Source organism: Pan paniscus, chromosome 12 (assembly GCF_029289425.2).
Source record: "Pan paniscus chromosome 12, NHGRI_mPanPan1-v2.0_pri, whole genome shotgun sequence".
Classification (NCBI taxonomy): Eukaryota; Metazoa; Chordata; class Mammalia; order Primates; family Hominidae; genus Pan; species Pan paniscus.
Genome location: NC_073261.2, coordinates 100,044,826 through 100,070,614, shown reverse-complemented (window position 1 = coordinate 100,070,614; position 25,789 = coordinate 100,044,826). Strand labels below are relative to the sequence as shown.

Sequence of the window (25,789 nt, the reverse complement as noted above, 5' to 3'; positions counted from 1 at the left end):
CAAATGATTACTAACGACAGTTTACACTGTTTTATGGTTCCTTTTATTCTTAAAATGTGTCCCTCCAGGGATGTACAGACAGATTGCTATATTTTAAAGTCACCTGGAGCCAGGTGCGATGGCTCACCCCTGTAATCCCAGCACTTTGGGAGGCCAAGGCGCGCAGATCACCTGAGGTCAGGAATTCGAGACCAGCCTGGCCAACATGGCGAAACCCTGTCTCTACTAAAAATACAAAAAATTAGCCGGTCATGGCGTGCGCCTGTAATCCCAGCTACTCAGGAGGCTGAGGCAGGAGAATCGCTTGAACCCGGGACGTGGAGGTTGTAGTGAACCAAGATTGCACCACTGCACTCCAGGATGAGCAACAGAGTGAGCCTCTTTCTCAAAAAAATAAAAAATAATAAAAATAAAAAAAAATAAAAATAGGCCGGGTGCAGTGGCTCATGCCTGTCATCCCAGCACTTTGGGAGGCCAAGATGGGCGGATCATGAGGTCAGGAGTTCGAGACCAGCCTGACCAACATGGTGAAACCGTCTCTACTAAAAATACAAAAATTAGCCGGGCATGGTGGCGCGCGGCTGTAATTCCAGCTACTCAGGAGGCTGAGGCAGGAGAATCACTTGAACCCGGGAGGTGGAGGTTGCAGTGAGCCGAGATTATGCCACTGCACTGCAGCCTGGGTGACAGAGTGAGACTCTGTCTCAATAAATAAACAAATAAATAAAAATAAATGCACTTGGAATAATTTCTGTGTGGTTATATCACCAGCTTGATACACATATAGGAATTTTTGTTTCGTTTTACTTTTGATTATTAGGGATTGGTTTTTTACAATTTAATTATGCTTTTTGTTTGGTTTTTGTTTTTTTGAGGCAGACTCTCACTCTGTTGCCCAGGCTGGAGTGCAGTGGTGCAATCTTGGCTCACTGCAACTTCCGCCTCCTGGATTCAAGCGATTCTCCTGCCTCAGCCTCCTGAGTAGCTGGGATTACAGGTGCGCGCCACCATGCCCAGCTAATTTTTGTATTTTTAGTATAGACGGGGTTTTGCCATGTTGGCCAGGGTGGTCTGGAACTCCTGACCTCAAGTGATCCACCTGCTTCGGACTCCCAAAGTGCTGGGATTACAGGCGTGAGCCACCGTGCCTGGCCTAAAAATTTAATTTTAATTAAGAAAATTTTTGGCTCTTGCTGTCAGCTGTCAGTTCTTGCAGTTAATATTTCTCCGGGCCGGGCGCCGTGGCTCATGCCTGTAATCTCAGCACTTTGGGAGGCCGAGGCAGGCAGATCACTTGAGCTCAGGAGTTCGAGACCAGCCTGGCCAACGTGGCAAAACCCCATCTCTACGAAAAACACAGAAATTAGCCAGGTGTCGCGGTGGGTGTCTGTAATCCCAGCTACTTGGGAGGCTGAGGGAGGAGAATCACTTGAACCCAGGAGGCGGAGGTTGCAGTGAGCCGAGATCACACCACTGCACTCCAGCCTGGGTGACAGAGCGAGACTCCATCTCAAAAAAAAAAAAAAATTATCTGTGAATGTGCAAAGCCACCTGCCCCTGCTTTGAGTTGGCTGCTTCTATCTAATCTGTTGCAGGTTTAGAAACCATATAGCTACTTACTAGATCATCTCTGAAATAAGAATAAATGGGCTCACACTCTCCCTCCCACTTCCTGGTTCATGGCCGGATTTTGAGTATGATGTTTCCAGGTAGACGCAATTTGGAAAAGTAGGGCATTACAGGCTGGCTGGGAATGGCCGAGTTCTCCAGGTAGTCTCTGATTCCAACCCCCTAGCCCGCCTTCCCGCCACGTAATAGGCTTTTTTCATCATAAAGAGACTGTGAGAATGCCTCACAGAGGCTTTTTAAGAGGTACATTTTCTCAAGGAAAGCCATCTGACTGTTTCTCAGAGTCAACTAGCTCCAGAAATTATCTTCTTTTTCTTTCTCTCTCCTCCCCATGACCCATCTGCAGAAGAGGAGGAGGCAGAAGAGGCCACCTCGGAACCAGAGTCCTACCTGGATTTGCCGAAGCAAATTTCTGAAAAAACTACCAAGAGGATCCTGATGCTCCTGTGTGACGAGTCGGTGAGGCCAGGCGGGGGCTGCAGCAGAGGGACTCACGGGGGTGTGCAGCTTCTGAGGCCTCTGCTGGGCCAGTGCTAGCCTGGAGTCAGGAGTGGGCCAGTCCTCCCCTGGCCAAGCCCAGGGTTGGGCCCTGAGGAGCAGAGTCAGGATGGCCCCTGGACTTCAGGGCCGGTTCATAGAGGCCTTGCCTCTGAGCTGGCCTAGCTGGAAAATGGGTCTAACCTTGGTTGGCCAGTATGGCATAGTTTAGGCCAGCTGGAGGGCTCCTGCCAGCTTAAAATGATGCTGCTTCTGAGACAGAAGTTGCACCAGCTCACCTCCATGAACCAACTTGCTAAGTGATGTGGCCACACTGACATGGCCCTTCTCAGGGGCTTGTTTTGGGGGTGACTCTGGCTATGTTAGGATTTGGATGTCTGCATTGTATGTTAGCAAACATGATTAGACTTAGAATAAAAGCTGCATTGAGCTGGTTCAGCTGGAGTTTGGGTTGTAGTCAAACATGGGCAGAGTTGGTTTGGATCTTACAGTTCTGAAGTGTGTATTCTTTTGGGATAGTGAGGGCAGTTGCCTTTGGCTGGCTCTTGCCACTGAGGGCAGCTGCTGCTGAAGGGGTCAGGTGGCAGGTTCTGCCCTCTGAACCTGCAGCTGGATGCAGAGGCCGCCTCACCATGGAGCTCTCCCCCAGGCATCCCAGCTCAAAGCGGGCACCGCATCTGCTCAGCCGCCCTCTCCCTTCCACCGCATGTGTGCTGTGTTTTTGTTTGGGGTGCCCACTGCTTTCCATGCCTCCCTGTCCTGCTGCTGTGTTCTGTAGATATTTGGGGACAAGACTATGGGTGAAGCAGGAGCCTGTGACTGGGTCAGCTTTGGACTGTGGTGGGGTCCTCAGGAGTTTGCCCAGTGGCTTGTGGGTGAGGTGGGTTGGTGCCCTTCTGGGTGGGAAAAGCTAAGTCTGTGGTGAGGATGGGCTTTGTCCCTGGCCTTGCTTGTCCCTGGCCTTGCTCCCTGGGGAGGGCGGTGTTCATGGGCACCCCACGAAGGCTTTGCTGGGGCCCACTGCTGGCTCCCATCCCTGGGCGTCTGCTCCGTGGCATGGTCCCTAGAGTGTTACACGGGGCAGCTGCAGACCCTGGGACTCGCTCCTGAAACCTGTCCCCGACAGGAGATGCGTTCTTCCTTCTCCCCAGGGCTTCCTCATAGAGAGCAAGCTGCTGAGCCTTCTCCTGCCCCTGGAGCAGAATGAATGCTATCTGCTGAGGCTGGATGCCATCTTCTCCGTGAGTCCAACGGGGCTGGGAGGACACGAGTGGGGCTGCAGCTGGGCGAGTTCTCAGATGGCCCTGCCATTGCCTCAACCCTGGCAATGGATGAGGATCTCCCGGGGCTTCCCCTGCTCCCTGTCACATCCTTCCCTTAACCTGCTCTCCACACAACACATTGGTCCCAGACTCACTGCAGTGTCTCCCACCACTGACCCTCCCTCTACTAGCATCTTCCTCTCAGGTTGTAGGTTCTCCCTGACACCCCCAAACTCAAATCTGGTGCAGCCCCACTAGGCATCCTCACAGCCATGGGATCCATATGGAGCAGTTCCTGGCTCTATGAGCATTGTTTCTGTGTGTTCTGATGTGTGTGTCCCCAAGTTCACAGTTGCTTCCCAGCGTTGGATGAATGCCCTCCACAAGCCAAGCCGCCTGCTCTTAGGAGCTGAGCATCTGTCAGCTGCCCAAGCCCATGGTCTCTTTGATGGGGTGTTTGAGCAACCATCCTGTTTTTTGCCCCAGGCCCTTGGAATTGAAAGTGAGGATGACTTGTATAAACTGGTGAACTTCTTCCTTAAATATCGAGCTCACCGTTTATCTTCCAGCCTCCAGGTAAGGCAAGGTGCAAAGAGAAGAAAGCATTTTCTTTCTTTCTTATTTATCTATTTATTTTATTATACTTTAAGTTCTGGGTTACAGGTGCAGAAGATGCAGGTTTGTTACATAGGTATACATGTGCTCTGGTGGTTTGCTGCACCCATCAACCCATCACCTACATTAGGTATTTCTCCTAATGTTATCCCTCCCCTAGCCCCCACCCCCCGACAGGCCCCGGTGTGTGATGTTTCCCTCCCTGTGTCCATGTGTTCTCATTGTTCAACTCCCATTTATGAGTGAGAACATGCGGTGTTTGGTTTTCTGATCTTGTGATTGTTTGCTGGGAATGATGGTTTCCAGCTTCATCCATGTCCCTGCATTTTCAATTGTCCTGAAGCCCCCAGAGCACCGTGCTGTCTTTGAGTAGCACTTCTGGAGAAATAGCGGGGCTTTTATGTCAGGTATAGCTAACTTAGCATTTCCCTTATTGTTTATCAATTTGTCTCTTTGTAAAGGGAAGAATGGCTTGGGGGTGAGATGCTGTTCTTATACTGAGGCCCAAGGAATCTTTTCCTGCACCCTCCCTCAAAACCAGGTCTCAGCCACTGTGAGACCAGAGCCCACCAGGTTCTGAGGATTTTGATCCTTAACACTTTCCCGCAAGGCAGGGCCCATTTGTCCTACATATCTTGATTGTAATTGATTTCAGAAGGTGAATCAAATATTAACTATTTTAAAGAAGTTGCCATATTAAAAGTCATATAACATTTTAATTTAAAAATGAAAAATGTGAATGAAAAATGTTTTTAGTACTGCTAGCCCAAAGCTGAGTAGCCTGACATGCCTGTAAAAAGAGTTGGCTGGGCTAGGCACAGTGGCTCATGCCTATAGTTCCAGCTACTTGGGAGGCTCAGTTTAGCCCAGAAGGTTGAGGCTGCAGTGAGCCATGATGAGGTTGAGGCTGCAGTGAGCCATGATTTCACCACTGCATTTCAGCCTGGGTGACAGAGTGTGAGACACTGTCTCTAAGGGAAAAAAAAGAGAAAAGAAAAAAAGAGTTGGCAGAATGGACAAAACCACAAAGCCATAAAGGGAATAAAAGCTATATTTGACTACAGAATTTAAAAACAATTCTGTAGTGCAAAAATCATGATAAGCAAAGTTAAGAGATGAATGACAAGCTGCAGAGAAATATTTTCAACTCATATCATAATTAAGGCATTTCCTTAATATATAAAGAGCTCTCAGAAATCAATAAGAAAAAGACCAACAAAAGGAACAGATAACAAATATGAATGAACAACTCGTAGAAGAGGCAATACAGGTAACTCTTAAACATATGAAAAGATAATCAGCCTTCCTTGTAATACGAGAAATGCAAATTAAAATGCCTGATTTCCATTTTGCCAACCTGTTATGTTGGCCAAAAAAAAAAAAAAGCTTGATAACACAGCAAGTATAACATAGCGATGACTGAGGTGTAAAAAACAGGCACACATAAGTTACTGGTAGGAGTATAAATTGTAACCTCCATTGAGGACAGTTTGGCAGTATCAGTTACAAAACTATATACATTTTACTCTGAAATTCTTCTTCTTTTTTTTGAGACAGAGTCTCACTCTGTTGCCCAGGCTGGAGTGCAGTGGCACGATCTCAGCTCACTACAACCTCCACCTCCCAGGTTCAAGCCATTCTCCTGCCTCAGCCTCCTGAGTAGCTGGGATTGATTACAGGCACCTGCCACCACACCCGGCTAATTTTTGTATTTTTATAGAGACGTGGTTTCACCATGTTGGCCAGGCTGCTCTCGAACTCCTGACCTCAAATGATCTGCCCACCTTGGCCTCTGAAATTCTTCTTCTAGGATTTTATTCTCTAAATATATCTCATTACAGTTGAAATGGTGTATTTATTTTAGCTGATTCACTGTACATTGTTTGAAATGGCAGAAGATTCGAAACAACCTATATGTCCACTGTTGAGGAATCTATTTAATAATATATGGTATGTCTACACGATGGGGTACTATAAAACTGTGGGAAAAAACCAAAGTTCTTTATGTATTCACATGAAAAGATATCTAAGGTTTATTGGTAAGTGTAAAAGCAAACTACAGAACTCCATTTGTAGTATAGTATCATTGATGTCAAAACGAGAAGGAGGAGTATATATGGAAAGGTATGCGCATGTATTTATATATAGACATTATATAGACATACTATTTCCTTGGAAGGAACCATAGGAAACTTGATAGCATTCGTTTGCCTGTGGGAGGTCAATTGCATGAACTGCAACATACGAGTAGGAGGAAGACCTTCTAAATTTAACAATTAAAGCAAAAATTTAATCTGTATTATGATTCAAAAGAAGATTTCTAACATGTGAGCTTTATGAATGTCAATAAGGTGAGCACCTGGGAGCCCGGATTTAGAAACAGAACCTTTCCATTTTCTCGTAGCCTCCTAGTGCCTCTCCCCATCCCATCCCCCTTCTTCCCACTCTTTCTCCTGTTTCTGTCCCTGTGTAAATGTCTCCCTGGGCAAGCTTTCTGTCACTTTCTGTAAACTTTTCTGGTTTTTCTTCTTCCTGCCTCTCTCTCCATGCTCATGCTCATGTGTCCCCAGCCCACAGTTGTCCGTGCATCTTTCTCCAGATCAAGCCCTGCAGTCAGGCGAGCATGGAGAAGGCGAGCATGGAGGAGACAAGCACGAGGTCAGAATTGGAGCTGGCAGAGCAGACGGAGATGGAGGGAGAAAAGGAAGAAAGCCTGGTGGAAGGGGAGAAGGAGGAAGAGGAGGAGACCCCACCCTCCCCCTGGGTCATCCACCCCAATGATGTCCTCAAGATTCTGGAGGCCTTCGTCATGGGTCTGAAGAAGCCTAGGTGGGCTGCGGGGCTGGAAGGCTTGCCTGAGACCAGAACCAGGGGAGCTGGATGGGCTGGGGAGCCAGGCAGAGCCAGTGAGTGGAGAAGAGTCCGCTGGGCAAGATGCGGGGACTAAGGACAGGGCTATCTGAAGGCGGGCTGGGGCAACCAATCACTGGACAGTCAGGAAAGCAATAGGGCATAGTGGTGATCTGTGCTTTTTTCACTCATCATTCATTCAGCAGACATGCACTGAAGGCTGCCATGTGTAAGCACTGTGGGGGCACTGCCTTGTGATCAGAGTAATGGTCAAAGCACATTCAAGGTGCACCGTTGTTCAGAGGAGGAAGTGGCCGTTTCCATTTGGCATATCAGAGAGGGTTTTGGGAGGAAATGGCACTGGAACTAGGTGTTCCCAGGCAGATAAAATGGAGGTAAGGGCATTTCAGGAAATGGCAGCATGGGGAAGGTCTGGTCTGTTCAAGAATCATCACAGGAGGTCTGGCTGGAGTGTCAAGGGCCTGGGAGGTGGCACTGGTGGGTGGGGAGCTAGCCAGGTCTTGGAGAGCCTTGCCCAATGTGCCCAAGATCTTTGTCTTTACCCGTTGGTGGGTGGGAGCCAGAAAAGGATTTGAAGCAGCCGAAGAGCCATGATTAGCCTTGCGTTTTAGAGAGATCATTGTGGCGTCAGGGAAGGGGCGAAGCTGGATACAGGGAAAGCATCAGGAGGCTTGTCCAGGTGGGAGGTGAGGATCCCCCAGATTAAGGCTGTCATGAGGGGATGGAGAGGACATGACTGAATTCAAGTGCTGTTTTGGATGTGTTGGTGCAAGAGATGGGCACAGTGATGAGCTGTAAAGCCAGTGAGGTAAACTGATTGGGAGAGAGAGGGGTGGATGAAGCACTGATTATGCCCTCACGAAGGTACCGGTGGTACCGAGGCAGGAACGCTGACAATAAGCATGCGTCCTTTCTGAGAACCTGCCACTGTCTAATAAACTTGGACTGCTGAGTGGGAAGGTGACAGGTGGGAAAGCAGTAGGCCTGTGACTGGCACTGCCTGGGGGCCTGGGTAGTACCCAATGGACATGACAATCACTGTGCTCTTGGCCTTCAGGGACTCGTGGGCCCCGCTGAGGGTACAGAAGAATGTGTGTGACAACTCTAAGGACTCGGAGTACTGGCAGGCCCTGACCACGGTGATCCCTTCCTCTAAGCAGAACCTCTGGGATGCCCTCTACACAGCCTTGGAGAAGTACCAGTAAGTGTGCATGTCATCGAGCAGGAGGGTGCTGGCGGGCAGGTGAGGAACGGTTGTTGGGAGCAGCCGCGTTTGCTGCCTCCCTGTCCCACTGAACCTGGGAGGGAAGAGCTGCCCTTGGCATCTCCTGTGTGGGTGGATCATGTGGGGCGGTTGGCTCTTGGGCCCTGGCCTGCCTGTTCTGTTCCTGCTAACCTGGCTCACCTGGCGGCTGGGTGAAGAGTGTAGCTTCTGGAGTCTCCCTCCACCTGTAGCCAAAGTACAACCACCAAGACCCTGGCCCCTACTTGGCAGAGGATGGAGGATTCAGTGAGCCTCTAACCGATTTTTCTGTCCAAAGCCTTGTCCTGACCCAGAGGGCCAAGCTGCTGCTGGAAAACAGTTCTCTGGAGCAGCAGAACACAGAGCTGCAGGCGCTACTGCAGCAGTATCTGAACTCCAAGGTGGGTGGCGGGGCCTTCCAAGGAGGGGCAGCAGGAGACACGGGTGGGGCAGGGGCACTGGAGCTGGGATTAGGGAACGAGGAGTCCCCTCCCCGCCAGAGGCAAGGGAGCTTTGTGATATGATGTAAAAAATCAAGAGTGGCACCTTGAGACAACTACTGGCCAAAGGAGTAGATCTTGCCTGAAGTCTCCTCCAGGACAGCTCAGGTGTGACAGTGTCTCTTTGATACTGTGGTTTCTGGTGCCAGTGGCCAGCTGGGACTGCTCTGTGTGAAGCAGTGCCACAGCCAGGAGCAGCTCCCCAGCTACAGAGCCTCCAGCTGTGCTCTCTTCTTCCATCCTCACACCCGCTGTGGGAGGTGGACAGGGCGGAAACGATGCTCCTCATTTCACAAAAAGGACAATCACAACTTGGAGAGTTTGCAACTTGTCCAGAGCCTGGGCTCTTTCCACCCACCAGCCCCGGTTCTCTGCCTGGGATATGACTGGAGGGTCATCCTCGCGTGGGGGAGGAGGCTCTGCTGGGGCAGATATTCCCTGGCCCCCATCTGTGCCCAACCCTGCAATAGTTGTGGACAACTGCCCCATGGCCTGGCAAGAGGAGGAAGGAAAAAGTCCATTGCTGACATTTCCTGCTCTGCGGGTGTGGGCACCTGCAGCTGGGGCTGTAGGCCAGGAAGGTCGTGACACAGCTGTTAGTTGCACACGTGTGAGGTGACTGAGGCCAGCTCCAAGTCCAGCCACAGGGGCTGCGTGGCCCCAGCACAGTCCCAGGTCCCAGGCCACAGCTGAAAGTGGGATGTGGTAGTGAACCTTGGCCTCATAATGACCCTTGGCCTGTGACAGGACCCAGACATTCTGGACGGTATGGTTCCTGCTTCCACAGATGCTACTGCATACAAGAGGCTGGGGGAGGAAGAGGTGGGGCAGGCTAGATTGGGGATGGCATGGGTGCGCGGAGAGAGGAGAGGGGAAGACTTCAGAGAATGGATGGGCGGGAGATGAAGAACGCTACCAGAGGTCACAGCTGAAGCAGAAGCTGAGCAAGAAGGCTCAGGCGTGTCTCCTGCAGGGAGGCAGTCTGTGGGTGTTCAGCATCTCTCAGCTTTGGAGAGGAGATGCGTGCAGGGCTTTGGAGGCCCATGGGAGAGCCAGCGTGGTTCGCAAGGGTGGCAAAGAAGGAGGGCCCTGGGAAAAATGTAACGACTTTCACCCTTTCTTTTCCAGATCAACTCTGAACTGCAAGTTCCTCCCACTCAGGTGTTGCGGGTACCCACAAAATAGAGCTGGACCTCCAAAGGCTGATGTGTTAGGGCTGGCCTGATGCTGGTGTCTGTGCCGGAGCCGGCTCATGTCACCCACTGGGCCGCGCCTGGGCCCGCTCTCTGGCTTTTCCAGGGCTGTCTTTATAGTCCGTCGAAATAAGGAGCCAGAGGAGTTACCTGTGTCCTGCATTATGATTAAAGCCTTTTAAAGTTGTGGCTGAATCTCTTTAAAGAGGTCAGGTCTAGCAAGACCAGGCCCTTGCCCCTACCTCTGTGTCATGAGGGGACTTTGCCCCAGGCGCAGATAGTGGTGTGAGTCAGAGGCCGAGGCCAGTGGCGTGGGGCTCCTTTCTTGCTTTCAGGGGAACTGGTTTCTGTGGGTGGAGGCTAGAGCTTTTGGGCCCTTGTGGGGTCTTAAGCCTTCAGACTGGCCCCAGACCTGAAGGATTCTTTCGGTGCTTTGGGGGCCCCTGGGCCCAGGCTGGTGTGCCCTTTGGGCTATGGTGTAAGACTCCTCCTGTGGGCAGCCTGGGTGGGCAGCCCTGTGCCTGAGGCCTGCCTTGAACCCTGGGCCACCAGAGGCCACTTGAAGGGGAAAGGCCATGGGAGCCCTGCTGGTACTGAATCCGCCAGCCTAGAGAACTGCTGCCTCTGCCCCGCACCTGCGGCTCCTCCTCTCAGCTTGACCAGTGCAGACCTGTCAGCTCAGTGCTTGACTTCTTTTATTTAGAGAAAAATCACCACTCAGGAAAAGAAAAACAGCCAACAGAAACCCAGACACAGGCAGGGGCAGCACTTGACGGGCCAGCTCCCAGCTGCAGCTGAAAGGGCTGGAAGGGCAAGGGGGGCAGGGGTGGGAGGACAGGGTGTGCCCGGGATGGGGAGTCCCCTCTGCTGCTTCTCACAGCTCCTCAGCTGGGCCTGGAGGCGCTGGCTGGGGCAGAGGGAGCTCTGGGAAGCCATGGAAACCCACAGGCAGGACAGGCGACACTCTGGGAAGTGAGAGGAGCCAAGTGGAGCCCAGCAGTGGCAGAAGCAGCCGTGCCGGGACTTGTGGGCAGGGTCTGGCCCCTGCTGCGGATCAAAGACCGGTGCTATCTGCAGGGGTCACGGTGGGGATACCTTTTGCTCGTTCATTCTTTTTAAAGCCCTGGGCACTGACCCATGGTCCTTGGTTAATTTCACTAAAGCTTCAATCCTGTACTTGGAAGACCTGGGGAGGGTTTCAGGAGTCTTCCTCTGGAGCCTGGGCCTGAAGAAGGGTGGCGCCTCAGCCGGGTGGGGCAAGAGAGACCCATTCCAGGTCCCCACCCCATCCAAGGCTGCCCAGCCCACAGGCAGGGGTCAGAGGGGCGGGACTCGGCAAGCCGCAGCCTGGGGCAGTGAGGACAGGCGGCCCCGCAAGCAGGAGGCAGGCTCGGCCCAAGGCATGAAGAGTGAACGCTGGGCTCCTCAGCCTCCCCAGGGGAGATGGGAAAGAGTCCAAGCCACTGAAAGGAAATGCGGCAGGGCTGGGGAGCAGCTGGCGGCCTTCATGCCCCAAGGAGCTTTTTGACCATGTAGCCAGGGAGGCTGTAGAGGAAGAGCCCCAACATGAGCAGCCCCAACAGCGCCAGCACGATCTTGATGATGAGCCACTTGTACCGGGTGCAGATGAGGTACTTGATGGACTTGAGAGGGTTGAGGAACCAGACGAAGGCCGTGTCGGGCCGGCTGGGAAGTGGAAGAGAGGAGCTGGTCAGCCAGTGGGCAGGAGCTGTCTCCCAGTGCACCCCATCCTCTGTCCTTCTGGACCCCCAAAAGCCCTGCCATGGCCCCAGCCCCAAAAGCAGTGAATGCTGGAGCCAGGGTTTGAACCCATTTCTAAGTACCCGACTTGCTGCTTACAAAACTCTATCCTCCCTGCAGCACCTTTGGGGCCCGAATCTCCTCCTAAGGCCTAGATGGGAGCTACTTGCAGCATGGGGCAGCCTTGGCCCTGCAGGCAGTTCTCATCGTTAGGAAGCTCCTGCGGTTAGCTCGTTCTATGTGCTGCCCCATGTCCTTGGTAAGACCGGTGCTTCACAACCTCTTCCCTTCTGGACATAAATGGCTGTTCCCACTGGGCCCTGCTGAGGGTCTGAGCAGCCCCTGTGGGGCGCAAGCTGCCCTCACCAACCTGCCCACTCTCAGGATGAAGACCCACTCCACCTTCTGTAGAGCCTCCCAGCCGAGAAGCACCTGGCCAGCCTCACTATCTGTCATTTGTGTTATAAAAACAATAGGTTTTGTAAAATGTCAAGATACAAGTGAAAGTACTGCATATGCATTTTCAAACTACTGCCTCCCAGAGGACGTGGCGTGCAGCCCCAGAGCTGAGCTCAGTATTGGTGGGGACACAGAGCCGGGGCTTGGGTGCAGGACACCTGGTTTTGAATGGTTTTCACAGGCAAGTGAGGCACCTCTATCAACCTCGGTTTCTTCATGTATAAAATGGGGTTACAAGCAGTACCTACCTCCTGGGTTTGGCGCAATGGCACAGTGAGCCAGTGCCTGGGGAGCTCTGAGCACCTGCAGTTGGGTGTTCAGGCCATGGTGGCTATGAAATGTTTGAGTTGAATGGAACTATTATCCTGAAGGGCAGAAAACAGCAGCCCTGGACTGGGAGGTCACACACAGGTGAGAGCCATTTCCAGACCTGTTGGCTAACCCTGGCCACACCCTTCCCTTTTCCCTGTCCATAGCTCAGCTTCTTTTTGCCAATGAAATTGAGTTAGAGTCGGCTGGGCGCGGTGGCTCACGCCTATAATCCCAGCACTTTGGGAGGCCGAGATGGGCGGATCACGAGGTCAGGAGATCGAGACCATCCTGGCTAACACGGTGAAACCCCGTCTCTACTAAAAATACAAAAAATTATCCGGGCGTGGTGGCGGGTGCCTGTAGTCCCAGCTACTCGGGAGGCTGAGGCAGGAGAATGGCGTGAACCCGGGAGGCGGAGCTGGCAGTGAGCCGAGATTGTGCCACTGCACTCTAGCCTGGGCGACAGAGCGAGACTCTGTCTCAAAAAAAAAAAAAAAATTGGGTTAGAGTCTGGGAGAAACATGGCTGGGAGCAGAGATGGTGTGCAAAGAACACAGAATTGGAAATTTGGAAACCTTGGCTTGAGTCCCGGCACTACCCTAATTTGCTGGGTAACCTTGAGCAAGCTACTTCACCTCTTTGGCTTAATGTAGAAAAGTGTAAAATAGTCATTTCTAGTTCTGAGAGTCTATTCTGTCATGAAAGCTTGAAAGTTGCTGTGCATGTTTGTGTGGGCTTAAGTGTGTGCCTGTGTGTGCTTGAGTGCATGTGTATGCACTTGTGCGTGGCACATGTGTGCATACATGCTTGTGTGTGTTTGTGTGCACACATGCTTGTGTGTGTTTGTGTGCACATGTATGCATATTTGTGTTTGTGGATGTGTGCGTGTATATGTGTGTGTGTGCGTGTATGTGTGTGTGTGTGTGTGTGCACGTGCCTGCCTAGCCCTTGGTCCAGAGGAAGAAGTAAGAAATATCAGACCCAGGAGGCCACTGGGCTCAGGCCCCGAGGATTTTCTTGACCAGGTAGCCAGGCACAGAGTAGAGGAACAGGGCGAGGAGGAGGAGCAGCAGCAGGAGCAGCAACAGTTTGAGGAGCAGCCAGCGATACGTGTGCCACAAGAAGTAGCGAGCCGACTTGAGAGGGTTCAGGAACCAGATGAAGCTCGTGTCGGGCCGGCTGGAGCATGAAGGGTAGAGAGCGCAGAGGAGGGACAGGGAGGAGAAGGGATTGGGTGTGGCGAGGGGTCCAGACCAAGAGGGAAGCTGTCCTGGGCTGTGTGTGCAGTTCTAGGCACCCCTCTGGCCATCAAGGCTGGCCAAGGCCCCAGAGGCCACCACTGGAGCTGGCTCTTCTGCAAAAGCTAGGAAGGGAAGAGCATAGTTTCTCTCCGCTAGATGGGGCCTTTCCCAGGGAAGGTCCTGCTCTCCAGTATTCCTAGCCCATCCTCTGGTTCAAAGGGACGTTGTGGGATTCAGGGTCAGCAGAGGGCAGGGAGGAGGCTCCCCTGTAATGAGGCTGTGGCCCAGGAAGAGATGGGGTGTCTGGGGAGCGTCTCCTTCCTGTTCCAGCGCCTCCAAGAGCCAGCGTGGGGAGGGGCTGGGCCGGCAGGGCACTCACTTGGGTTTCTCTAGGGGGTCAGGTTCATTGCGGGCCAGGCCCACTGGGTTCTTCTCTGCCTCCTCTGCTGTCAGTAAATGCAGCTCAGCCTCCACCTTGCCCTGCAGAGGACAGACAGGTCCCAGCGTCCAGGCTGTGTGCTGGGCCCTTGGCACCCCAGCCAGTCCCAGCCCTGCCTACTGCCCGAGCCGGAAGGGGTGCGCACCGTGAGCTCAAACTCATCGTTCTCATTGCGGGCCAGGAGGGGCCACCAGCCTTTGACGCGCTTTTGCTTGAAGATGGACACGAGGGGCACGTCCACCTCCCCGGTGGCCATCTCCATGGTGCACTGCTTGGCTGTCTTTGCGCCCCGCGGGAACCGGTTCAGGTCCAGCTCGATGGCCCCTGTGGCGACCTCAGTGTCAGCTCTGAGTGAACAGGGGTGGGGTGGGGCAGGGTGGGGGTGGGGGTCTGGGCTCCTCGGCCCCTTGTTTGCTGAGTGCAGACCTCCCCGAGCCCACATCTCATCCTCCTGCCTCACTCCCAGCAACTGGCCTCAATGCAGGCATCCTCGTGGGCTTGCTAGGCAGCCCCAGCCCCCATGCTTTACTCAGGTCCTTCTTTCACCCCAGAGGGTCTCTCCTGGGGTCCCCCCTGCCACTCCCTGCCATGCATCTATTCTGTCAAAGTCCTGCTAATCTCACAAGCTTTTGTAGATGCAGATTCGAGTTTTAGGGAGAATCCCTGCTTTACAGAGAAGCAACCTGAGGCCCAGGGAGGTTTCCCGACTCCCTTACGGAGCCTCTCCCCTCCCCCATCATCACTGACTGCCCCCTCCTTGGTGTGTCCAAAGCTTGTTGTCAGCCTGGTTATGACACTGAGAACATCTGCCTAGGGACGGTTAGGTGGGTCCTTGGGGGCGGAACCCCGTCGGACACCCCTGGCTCTGACAGACTGGAAGCAATGACCCCTTGTCTCCCCAAGGCAGGGCTCTCCCTGTCCCTGCCAACCCGGCCCCTGCCTCTTCTCAGTTCTGGATCCTGAACCCCCATCCCTGCCCTGCTCTGCACCCAGGAAGTCGTCAGCGGAGAAGTGGTCCGCATCCCAGATCTGCAGGGTGAGCCGTGCGGGGATCTTGTACTCGGTCTCGTCCCAGGAGAACATGGACTCCTTCTTGGAGATGACGATCTTCTCCTCCGCCGCCAGGTAGTCGAAGGGGAACAGGTAGCGCCAGTTGAAGTTGCCCTCCCCAGTGAGGGAGTGGTAGTGGACGTCTGTGTCCTGCTTGTCCTCCTGCTGGCCCTTCAGCCACCTGTGGGCGCCACATCTCCAGACCCGCAGCCAGGCCGGTGGGGCCTCTCCCACCCACAGCCACCTTCCCTCTGCCTCCTCTCCTGCCCTCCCAGGAAGCAAGCCCCACTCAGCTCAGTCCCTCCCATGCAGGGACTGCTCACCCACCCCCTCACGAAGATGTCACTGGACTTCTCCCCTGTGAAGAAGTCGTCGTCCTCCAAGACCACCTCATCTGTGTTCCAGATGATGACCCGCAGCTCGTACCTGGGCCCAGGGAGAGAAGGCTGGTTAGCAGCCCCAGGTGGGGGTTATGCCAGGGTGCCAGGGCTGGGATGGGGCAGGCGGAGAGAAGCCCTGGGGACTTGGGGTCAGCACGGGGCCTGGGCCAGGCTGGGGCTGGAGGAGTGGTTTGGGGTTGGGGGAGCAGAGGCATGAGTGAGAAGGCCCACCAGGCACCTGGCTGTGGGCGGTGGGGGTGGGGTGAGGGGAGGAAGCCACCCTCTGTCTCAGATGCTAGTTCCAAGAGAAGTCTGCATTTAAGCCCAGTAGCCAGCAATGGAAGCCCATGGAAGCTGTATGTCCCTGTCCCCAAAGAGAATTTTCCCCTCAAGGTTTAATTGTAATTATGAATGATGTAGTTCATTTCAATCATTAAGAGTGAGGCTGAGTCATTCACTAAAAATTGATCTGAGCATGGCTCTCCTGGGATTGCAGACAGGGCTGTGAGCCCAGAGTGGCCCAGTGAGTTGGGTGCCCCCTAATGACAGGCCCTGGAACAGCTGACTCACGGCCTCAGGTTTCCAGGACATTCCTGGCAGAATTGGCTGGATGATTTGCTGGGGCCAGCGCCAAATGGAAATGCAGGGTCACTTGTCATAAAGAATTTCAAGATGGCAACATAGGAGCATGGAAACAAGAGTGGGACCCTGTGTGGCTTCCTCCATCCCTGAAGCTGGCCCTGAATCCAGTCACTGTCTGACAGCTGGACTCGAACCTGCTGCTTTATGGATGGGAAACCCGGGTTCTTTTCACTCTACCACCTCCTGCCTGTTCCAGGCACTCACTCCTGGATTCATCACTGGCAGGCACTCCAAAGAAAACTTGGCGGAACATCACACTAGCCTGGATGTGAGGATGACACAGGGCCGGCTCCCAGGGGTTCTGTGTGTTGTGAAGGAGTGTGTCAGTGTGGGCATGTGTGTGGGTGTCCGTGGGAGTGCTATGCTGTGTGTGTGTGTGCATGAGATGCATGTGTATGGGCGCATCGACCGTGTAGATACAATGCACCAGAGTGTGCTGTGTGGGGCTTGTCTCGCTCACTGATGCAGGGTGGAAGGCGTTGTCCTGCCTTAGCACGTGGGGACTCTCCAGGGCAGGCCCTAAACTCTATCGATTGGTTGGTCAGTTTCTCCCCTATAAGGCCCAGTGGCCACACCCAGGCCCCAGGGATGCCAACTGGCCAAGGCCATCTGGACCTGAGTCCCCCGCAGGAAGGGTTGGGCCGTGGTGGGAAGTGGGTGGGGTGGGCCGGAAGGGAGTAGCGCTGGGCCCCAGGCCGCTCACTTCTTGGGCTTCCGAGGTGAGATGTCCAGAGGCGTCCCAGGGGCTGGCATGTCCATGGGGAACATGTCCACCCACAGCTCCAGGCGGCCCTGAGGAAGAGGGTTGTGGCAGATCTCCCAGGGCCTTCTCCCTCTGCCCAGGAAGATCAGCTCTCCTCTCCCTCCTAACCTTTGTTCTGTCAAGGACCCAGTTCATCAGTTTCCATCTTTGGATGCCAGGAATTCCTATGATGTCACCAATAGCCAATCACAGCTTCTGAGGGAGACAACCCAGGTCTCTGCCTGAGCTGATGTAATTCTCACTCAAAGCAAATACCCTTGCCATTCAAGTTACCCTGAGGGGCCTTGGTGGGAAGGTGCCTGCCAGGCTTTCTGGAATGCAGCGGACAGCGTGAGGCCTGGCTTCTACCTTTACTGATTCAGGTTGGGGATCCCTGGTCCCCAATACCCAAGAACCCCAGTCTTGGCCATGCAAGTGTCACCTGCTCGATGCCCGGCTTATCGGGGTTGAGCAGCGGCCTCGTCTCCACGTGCTCTGGCACCAGGCGGCAGCCTGCGCGGGGGGTGTCCTCCCAGTGCCTCAGGGCCAACAGCGCCACATGCTCGTCTGTGGGCTTCCTCTGACCTGTGGGTGCCGGCGGCTCAGCTGCACACATGGCTCGGCAGAACCAGGAGGCCTTTGCTGGGACTAGGGACTCAGGAGCACAAAGAAGCCCGTACACCATCACCTATTTACCCCACCTCATTTTCACTGTTGGGGAAACTGAGGCACAGAAGGAGAAGTGGCTTGCCCAGGGTCTCAGCTGCCCCACAGGGCCAAGAGAGGTCTGTGACCTTGGTCCTCTGCTTGGGGAAGTTGACTGGAGAGCCCTGCTGGGCTGAGAGAAGGGTCAGGGAGGGAAAATCCACTTCCTGTCCCAGCACCTGAAAGTGATCAGATACCAGCACAGACACCTCCCAATTCTCTGCTTCTCTGGGAAGTGCCTCATGGACAGAGAAGTAAGGAGAGTTTAAGGATTAGAGCCAGACGGACCTGGGCCGATGCCCTCGCTCTGCCTCTAAAGAGCCACATGACCTTGGGCGAGTCACTAGAAGTAGGATCTTGGTTTGTTTACCTGCAGAATGGGATGCAGATAACCTCTCTACCTCACTGGGATTTGGACAGAGAGAAAGCAGGTGGGGCTGCCCTGTAGGAGGGGTGGAAGCACAGAGGCTGGGCAGACAGGAACGGGGCTCTGGGGTGATGAGCAGAGGGTCACTAAGACCAGGTTTAGGCTGAGGACACCCCAGGCTAGGCTGTGAGGTTCCCCAGGGAAGTGTGGGCCCCTCCTGGCCTCTGAAACCCCCTGGAGAGGGGGCAGGCGGCTGCATCCAGTGCCCCATTACCGTTCTCGTCCTCAATCTCAGAGGGCCCAGTGAAGACGCGGTTGGCCACCTTCACTCTCCCAGGGGGCCCAAAGTGGGGGCCGTCCACTTTGCCGTCTTTGCAGAGGCGGGTCAGGATCTGGCTGGGCTTCATGGGGTCCCGCCAGATATTGTAGCCATGTCTGTGGGAGGGGACACACAGGCTTGGACGGGCTGGGTGGGACTAAGCCATCCTGGATGACAGCTGGTCATGGCCAGTTCTCTAAAGTTGGCTGTTGCCCTCATCAGCAAGTGAGCCTGATTCCTCCTGCCCTGGGTCCCAGGCTCACCTGAGACACTAGGGCCGCTGGAGGCTGAACCCTCCTGCCCTGGGCCTTGGACCACGTATCAGTGTCCCCAGCCTAGCCCCACTGCATCCCCTCACTGTGCCCACTCCTCTGGAACCTCAGAGACTCCCATGAGGAAACTGAAAACCAGAGAGGTGAAGGGACTTGGCCAGGGTCACACAGCCTATAAGTGGCAGAGCTGGCCCAGATCCCCAGGGGACTCTTTCTGTCCTCCTCTGCTAGCCCCCACCTTCCCTAGCCCACTTGTCTCTCCTCGTCCTGCCTCCTCTGTCCTGGAATCCACTGTCCCTCTCCTTGCTTTGGGATCTGCAGTCCTGTCCCCTGAAGACTGTGCCCAGGGACTGTAGGGGCAGAGGCCTGGCCTGGGACAGAAACCACAATGTCTAACCTCTCAAATCACCAGGATCTGAATCTCATTTTAGAGTGGAGGCAAAGCAGGCACACTGCCCCCGCTCTCTGCCCCATGCCCCACATACGTGGAGTAGGTCTGAGCAATGCCGCAGGTGGCACGGTGCTTGCTGTAGAAGCGGTTCTCCAGGTCGATCTTGGTTTCCCCAATGAGGTCATCAGTGCCCACCAGGTCCCAGTCATACACAGCCACCGTCAGCATGGATTCCATGGGGAAGGAGGCCTCGATGTCAAAGGACCTGGTGGGGTGGAGTTAGGAGAAGGGCTTAAGGATTGGCTAGGGTGGGAGGTGTTCTGGGTTGGAGAAGTCGGGGTGTGGCAGGGGAGGGCACCAAGAAGCCTTACTTCCCAAAGACAGGGTTGAGCTGCTTGGAGATGTAGTTCTCCTTGTCGCGGATGTCAGTCTTGCCTAGCCGGATGGCGATGTAGGGGTCAGCTTTGCCGTTGATGTCGGCAGGGTGCAGGTCCGTGGCCTGGAATGGGGAGAAGGGCTGCCTGAGCAGGCTCCCATGCCCTGCTCATCTTCAGTGCCCCTGCCAGGCTGCCTGAGGGTCCTATGACAGTGAAGGGCAGGGGCAGGAGCACTGGACCCCTCAGGAGGCTTGCTGTGTGACCCTAGGCAAGTGGCTACCCCTCTCTGGGCGTTGACTTCTTCCTCTAGAAAAGATAAAGACTAGACCAAACGATCTCCCTGGTGCCTCCCAGTCTGGGGCTGTCAGTATGCAGCTTCTTCTTCTTTTTTTTTTTTTTCTTTGAGACAGAGTCTCACTCTGTCTCCCAGGCTGGAGTGCAATGATGTGATCTCAGCTCACTGCAAGCTCCACCTCCCAGGTTCAAGCGATTTTCCTGCCTCAGCCTCCTCAGTAGCTGGGATTACAGGTGTGTGGCACTGTGCCTGGCTAATTTTTGTATTTTTAGTAGAGATGGGGTTTAACCATGTTGGCCAGGCTGGTCTCGAACTCCTGACCTCAGGTGATCCTCCTGCCTTGGCCTCCCAAAGTGCTGGGATTACAGGCGTAAGCCATTGCACCTGGCCAGTATGCAGCTTCTTTGGTCTCTCCCAGATGGGAGGATGAGGAGACTTGCAAGGAGGGAAAGCGACGGGAGTCTCACCCGGACCACATAGACTCGGACCAGCACATTGATGGGCTCATTGCTCGGGATGCCCTGGAACATGCCGTAGGTGGAGTCGTAGCCGGCTTCCTGGGACACGTCCTCTGGGAGTGGCACTTTGTACACGCAGAGGGAGCCCTGGGCAAGACAAATGTGGGTCAGGGTGTAGGTTTGCCTGGCAAGGGTGGCATTCAAAATAGCTAACAGCACCGGGAGGGCTGGACCCTGATGTGGCAGGGCCTTCACCCTTTAACTGCTGAGTCATGGGAGAGTCCAGGGCTTCTGGAGGGAGTGGCCGGGGCAGCGGTGGGAGGTGAGTGGGAGAACCTGTGGTGGGGCAAGGGCTGGCGGGTGCTCAGGCTGGGCCCGTGCTCCTGGCCTGACCTTGAAGCGTCCCACAATGCGCTCCTCCTCGGTGGAGCCATCCTCATCATCTCCGGTCTTGCCCCGAAGCAAGTTGAAAGTGTGCAGCCAGTCCTCAAAGTTATCAAACTCGGACTCCAGCTCTTTGGGGTATACCTGAGCCAGACCAGGCTGTTAGGGGGCGGCTGCCTGGTCTCTGGCTTTTGTCCTGCCCCACCTGCAGGATCACTGCGCCCCCTCTTCCCGCCCCCGCACACCCTAGAAGGGTCTGCTCCTAGGCTCTCACCTTAAGCTCATCAATCTTGGGTTTCTTCTTCTCGGGGGCCTCGGACCCCTGGCCAGAGCCAGAGCTCTGAGTTTTCTTCTTCTTCTCCTCTTTGGTAGCCCTTGCCTTCTCCTTGCCCTTCATTGACCCCTTCAGGCCTGGCCAGAAGCAGAAAAGGAGGTGGAGCAGAAATGAGCAGAGCAGGAAGGCCTGGATTCGAGACCCAGCTCTGTCGCTAATTTGCTTTACTAACTTAACTCTCGGATGTCCATGTGCTGTCAAATGCAGATAATACTCCCTAGCATGCCCGCCTCATGGAGGTGCTGGGGCCCCAGTGAGTTTATGCCCGGGAAGGTGTCTGAAGACCGTCTTCATGCCCTTTGGAAGAGAGGGGCAGGAAGGAGCATGGGTTTGGGGGTGGAGGCCTGTTGCTGCGCAGTTCCTTGCCCACTCACTTTCCTCACTAGCTTCCCTCTTCTTGTCCATAATAATAACACTCTGTATTAGCATTTCCCAAACCTCATTCAGTGGAGCACCTGGTGCAGATGCTGCTGGCATGCTTTAGAAGAAAGAGTACTGTGATCCAATAAGCTGGGGAAATATTTTATACTGTGTCTTCCTTTTAGAGATGTATAATAACATTTGCACAGTAAAGGGTATGAAAAGTCCTGCACCAAAACAAGCTGTTTCAATCAGCTTTTCCTAAACTAATTTGATCAAAACTAATTTGTTCCTTCTAGAACATCCATCAATTTTCTTCATGGAAAAGAGTCTGGAAAATGCTGGATGGAATGAGCTCTGAGGTCCCTTCCAGCTCTGATGTTCCGTGGCTCTAAATGTCTGCCCATCACTGTGGGTGCTGAACTGGTCAGAGTAAAAGCCTCCCTGGACAAGGGCCTTAGCCTGCCCAGTACTGCCCACGGATTACTGATGCTGCTTCCCTGGCTACTAAGGCTGGGAGGGCTGGCAGGAGGGAAAAGAGAAGCAGGTGATGAGGTGGGCAGGAGAGCTGACCACCCAGGGGTGGGGAGGAGGAGGCAGAGTTCCAGGTTCCAGGGCTCACCCTCGGTATTGTCCACTTCCTCCTTCTCCTCCAAGTCAATTCCAGAGGGCTCTTGTTGTCGAAGTTGCTGCCAAAAGATGAGATGAAAAGGACAGAAGGTGGGTTTCCTGGGGAGGAGTCTGTTGACCCCAAATTGTGGGCCCAGACCAGTCTTAATGCACTAGAAGTAGAAAATCTTCCCTACTGCATTTCAAATCCACCATGTGCTCTGCTTAAGTGGGTCAAAAAAAGTTTATAATGTGTACAGTGTGACTAGTGGTACTTAGGGGTTTATGCATCTGTGGCACATATACACCATGGAATACTATGCAGCCATAAAAAAGGATGAGTTCATGTCCTTTGCAGGGACATGGATGAAGCCGGAAACCATCATTCTGAAGAAACTGTCACAAGGACAGAAAACCAAACACTGCATGTTCTCACTCATGGGAGGGAACTGAACAATGAGAACACTTGGACACAAGGGAGGGGAACATCACACACCAGGGCCTGTGGTGGTGTTGGGGGAGAGGGGAGGGATAGCATTAGGAGCAATACCCACTGTAAATGACGAGTTAATGGGTGTAGCACACCAACATGGCACATGCATACATATGTAACAAACCTGCACATTGTGCACATGTACCCTAGAACTTAAAGTATAATTAAAAAAAAAAAAGAAATAACACCTTGCAATAAATATTTACATTTTCTACTTAAAAAAGTACAGTGCATTTTAATGTTGCTTTTAGTGATATTAATAAATTGTTTTAATGTAGAAAAGTATAACAGTAAGAAAATGTACTATATTTTCTTTCACTCAGCACACCCCATCTTACTGGAAACGAGAATAAATCTTACTACAAACTAGAAACCAGGTTTCAACTAAGTCGCCACCGCCACCTGGTGGCAGTCTGTGAAAATTGCAGGAGTAGAGACGGCAACAGGCAGCCTCTTGCAGCTCCAGCCTGGCCAACTTGATGGTGGGAGACGAGACTACCAGTTGTCCTCAATGATCTGTTCTCCTATTTTTACAAGTTTTGCTGAGCACACAGCCACCTTGCTAAAGATTACATTTCCCAGCCTCCTTTGCAGATAAGTGTAGCTAAGGGACTAGATTCTGGTCAATGTGAGTGGAAGTCATATGTGCAGCTTCTGGATTGGGCCCTGAAAAAGAAAAGCATATGCCTCATCTCCTCTTTAACCCTTCCTGTGCACTTGAATTAGAACATGATGTTGAGTCACCTCCAACCCTACAGATGTGACAAACAAGAGGTCAGGATCTTAGTCCTTGACACCACTGAGCCACCATACCAGCCTAACCCCCACTCTCTGAGATGTTATGTGAGAAATAAACCGCTGTCTTGTTCACTTCACTCTAACTTGCTACAGCAGCTTAATGTGTGCTCTAATAAATATCACACCTAGCTTGGGTCACAGAAAGGGCCTGGGAGAGGATGTGGCTGGATCAGCTCTGGCCCCACTGAGGAAACACAACTGCAGGCATGTGTCCCTCCTGGTCAGGTGGCCAGTCAGAGCACCCTGAGCTAGGTAGGCAGCGTGGAGAGGACACAAACAAGAAAGCAGAGAAATGCGCTTTCTGGAACTGTTTCTGGCCAAACAGATGGAACCCACATATGTGTAATAGGGGAAGAATCATTCACGTGCCGATGACCAAGATGTGTAAAATAAAACAGTATGAAGAAGAGTCGTAAGGACTACTGATAAGCAGTTGTTCCCTTATGGCCTCTGAGAACATGTTTCTCCTTTTCCACAAAGGTCACCTCCTCTGAGACGCCTTCCCTGATTCCCCCAAGCCATGATTTGCCTTTGTTATCACATAGTCCTCTCTAAGTCTCTGTTTACATGTCCATTTTGCCCAGTAAACCGGAGGCCCATCAGGGCAGGTGTGGCATCTTTTGGCTCCCATAGCACCTAGTATGGAGCCTGGCTCATCGCATATACCCAAGAGGCATTTGTGGAATGAGTCAATGAGGACAAAAGAAAACCAAGCAGGGAAGGTAGATGGGACCATCATCTTGGAAGGTGAGTTCTGAGCTAGGATTTCAAGGATGTGAGACAAAGCCATCCCAAACTCACATGAATGGAGGTGGGATCCAGCTCTTGGGGGCCGTGGGAAAGAAGCTGGACAGGAGGGTCTGAGTGTGGAGGGGTCACCTCCCCTCACCCTACCCGAGGTCTCACCTCCTTCATGGTGTCAATGGAGGCAAAGTACTTGGACCACCAGTCCAGCATGCTCTCGTCTGGCTCCTCCTCCTCTGGCTCCTCCGCAGTGCCCTTCTTCTTCTTCTTCTTCTCCTTCTCCTCCTCAGCCTGCAGGTTGGCCAGGTCCAGAGTCCTACATGGACTCCTCCTGCCTGGACAATCCCGAGAGCCTCCACCCATTCCGCCATCTGTCAGCAGGAAGCCTTGGGCTCCATGAGGCCCTGTGGGGCCACCCATGTCCAAGGGGCAGGGCCTTATTTTATGGAGAAGGTGCCACAGGCCACAGAGTGTTGTGATCTGCCAGTGTGATCCACTCGCCCAAGCAGGACTGGCACCGAGTCCTGCACTCACCCAGCTCTTTTCCACTGCATCTTAGGGGAGGTGTGCTGGCCCAAGCATGCGGGGGCTGGGGCTGGCTCTGTCCCTGATGCTGGACCCTTTGGCCTGACATCATTGCCAATAAAGGACCCTCTCACCCCAGAGCCCCTGCATGGCCCCCACACTCACCACATCCACCTTGACAACAGCTTCAGAAGTCTGCAGAGGAACCAAGGAGACAGGGACAGAATCAGCCACTGGGGCCTGGAGTGGCAGGCAGTGGCCTAGCACAGGGTGTGTGGAGGAGCCAAGACAGAAATTACTGTGTGCTGGCAGCCCCTGTGCCCGCAAGGCCAACTTTGCATTAATAAGAGCACTCTGACTGGTGAGTCTGCAAAGGGTCTGAGTGAGGATGTTTCTTTGGGTGGCCAAAGGAACAGTGGGCTGTGTTCCAGGCTGGCCCACGTTCTGCCCTTCCCTGTAGGGTCTACAGCTTGTACGCCACTTCCACACCCAACCCCCAGGTGGCAGTTCTCTCTCTGGCAGATGAACAGTCCTAGGCCCAAAGCCAGGAGGAATAAGGAGCTTCCACCTGGAAATCCTCCTCCGACCCAGGCTGGGGAAGTGTCATTTGTGAATGGCCGGGATGGAAAACCAGCGACTCTTTGGAAAGGACACTGATGATCTCATAAGGAATCATTACCTATGGTGTCATTTGTTGGAGTAAAAATTATAGCAGGTGATTATAATAAACTGTGATGGCTCACTCTGTCTCTCATACACACATACCACATGCCAGTGCACATGCACACACCCACATGTATGCACGCATGTGCACATACGCACACCGCAAGCATGCATGCACACATATATGCACATACACCACATGCACACATGCACACATGCACATTTACATACCTCATGCACACATGCACACCACAAGCACACATGCACACATATATGCATATATACCACACTCATGCACATTTACCTACCACCCGCATGCATGCACACTGCACACATGCACATATGCATTTACACACCACATGCACGCACATATGCACACACCACATGCACACATGCACGTATGCACACCATATGCGTGCACACATACATGCACATGCTCATACCACATGCATGCATGCACGTGCATATGCACATACACCACACATGCATGCACATATGCACACCACACGCACGCACGTGCATATGCACATACCCCACATACATGCACACACACATGCACATACACACCACATGCACGCATGCACGCACATATGCACATACACCACATGCATACATGCACGATGCACATATGCACACCACACATATGCATGAACGCACAAATGCACATACATCACATGCATGCACACACACATGCACATATGCACACCACACACATGCGCACACACATGCACATTTACACACCACACGCACGCGTGTGCATTCCAGGATAGTATTAGGAGGGAGCTGTTTGGACACACAATCAAGTTCAGCCCCCGACAGTCACATGCCAAAGGAGGCTCTTAGTGTCCTTTTCTCTCG

The 25,789-nt window shown here is 53.4% G+C and overlaps 2 protein-coding genes across 9 annotated transcripts in view; one reads left to right on the top strand and one right to left on the bottom strand.

The window, feature by feature from the left end:
• Positions 1–9,998, top strand: part of DRC1 (dynein regulatory complex subunit 1) — a 54,008-nt gene extending 44,010 nt beyond the window's left edge. For 3 of the 4 annotated variants that reach the window (XM_055108149.2, XM_063595037.1, XM_055108150.2), the window contains 7 exons: positions 1,976–2,088; positions 3,279–3,368; positions 3,735–3,965; positions 6,604–6,833; positions 7,933–8,076; positions 8,417–8,519; positions 9,747–9,998. In XM_055108149.2, the coding sequence (XP_054964124.1) occupies positions 1,976–2,088; positions 3,279–3,368; positions 3,735–3,965; positions 6,604–6,833; positions 7,933–8,076; positions 8,417–8,519; positions 9,747–9,803 (968 nt within the window). In that variant the 3' untranslated portion in view covers positions 9,804–9,998. The remainder of the gene's footprint in view (positions 1–1,975; positions 2,089–3,278; positions 3,369–3,734; positions 3,966–6,603; positions 6,834–7,932; positions 8,077–8,416; positions 8,520–9,746) is intronic. The other variant, XM_003827062.3, reaches the window with a different exon arrangement.
• Positions 9,999–10,489: 491 nt separating this feature from the next.
• Positions 10,490–25,789, bottom strand: part of OTOF (otoferlin) — a 101,642-nt gene continuing 86,342 nt past the window's right edge. For 3 of the 5 annotated variants that reach the window (XM_008952428.4, XM_034952791.3, XM_063594653.1), the window contains 17 exons: positions 24,434–24,463; positions 23,906–24,034; positions 21,722–21,788; positions 20,680–20,816; positions 20,415–20,549; positions 20,031–20,168; positions 19,263–19,390; positions 18,986–19,156; positions 18,184–18,344; positions 17,280–17,422; positions 16,799–16,887; positions 15,401–15,499; positions 15,013–15,254; positions 14,169–14,347; positions 13,964–14,064; positions 13,325–13,522; positions 11,362–11,497 (listed from right to left, as the gene is read on the bottom strand). In XM_008952428.4, the coding sequence (XP_008950676.3) occupies positions 13,342–13,522; positions 13,964–14,064; positions 14,169–14,347; positions 15,013–15,254; positions 15,401–15,499; positions 16,799–16,887; positions 17,280–17,422; positions 18,184–18,344; positions 18,986–19,156; positions 19,263–19,390; positions 20,031–20,168; positions 20,415–20,549; positions 20,680–20,816; positions 21,722–21,788; positions 23,906–24,034; positions 24,434–24,463 (2,130 nt within the window). In that variant the 3' untranslated portion in view covers positions 11,362–11,497; positions 13,325–13,341. Of the gene's footprint in view, positions 11,498–13,324; positions 13,523–13,963; positions 14,065–14,168; positions 14,348–15,012; positions 15,255–15,400; positions 15,500–16,798; positions 16,888–17,279; positions 17,423–18,183; positions 18,345–18,985; positions 19,157–19,262; positions 19,391–20,030; positions 20,169–20,414; positions 20,550–20,679; positions 20,817–21,721; positions 21,789–23,905; positions 24,035–24,433; positions 24,464–25,789 lie in introns of all 5 variants that reach the window. The other 2 variants (XM_034952792.3, XM_055108146.2) reach the window with 1 other exon arrangement.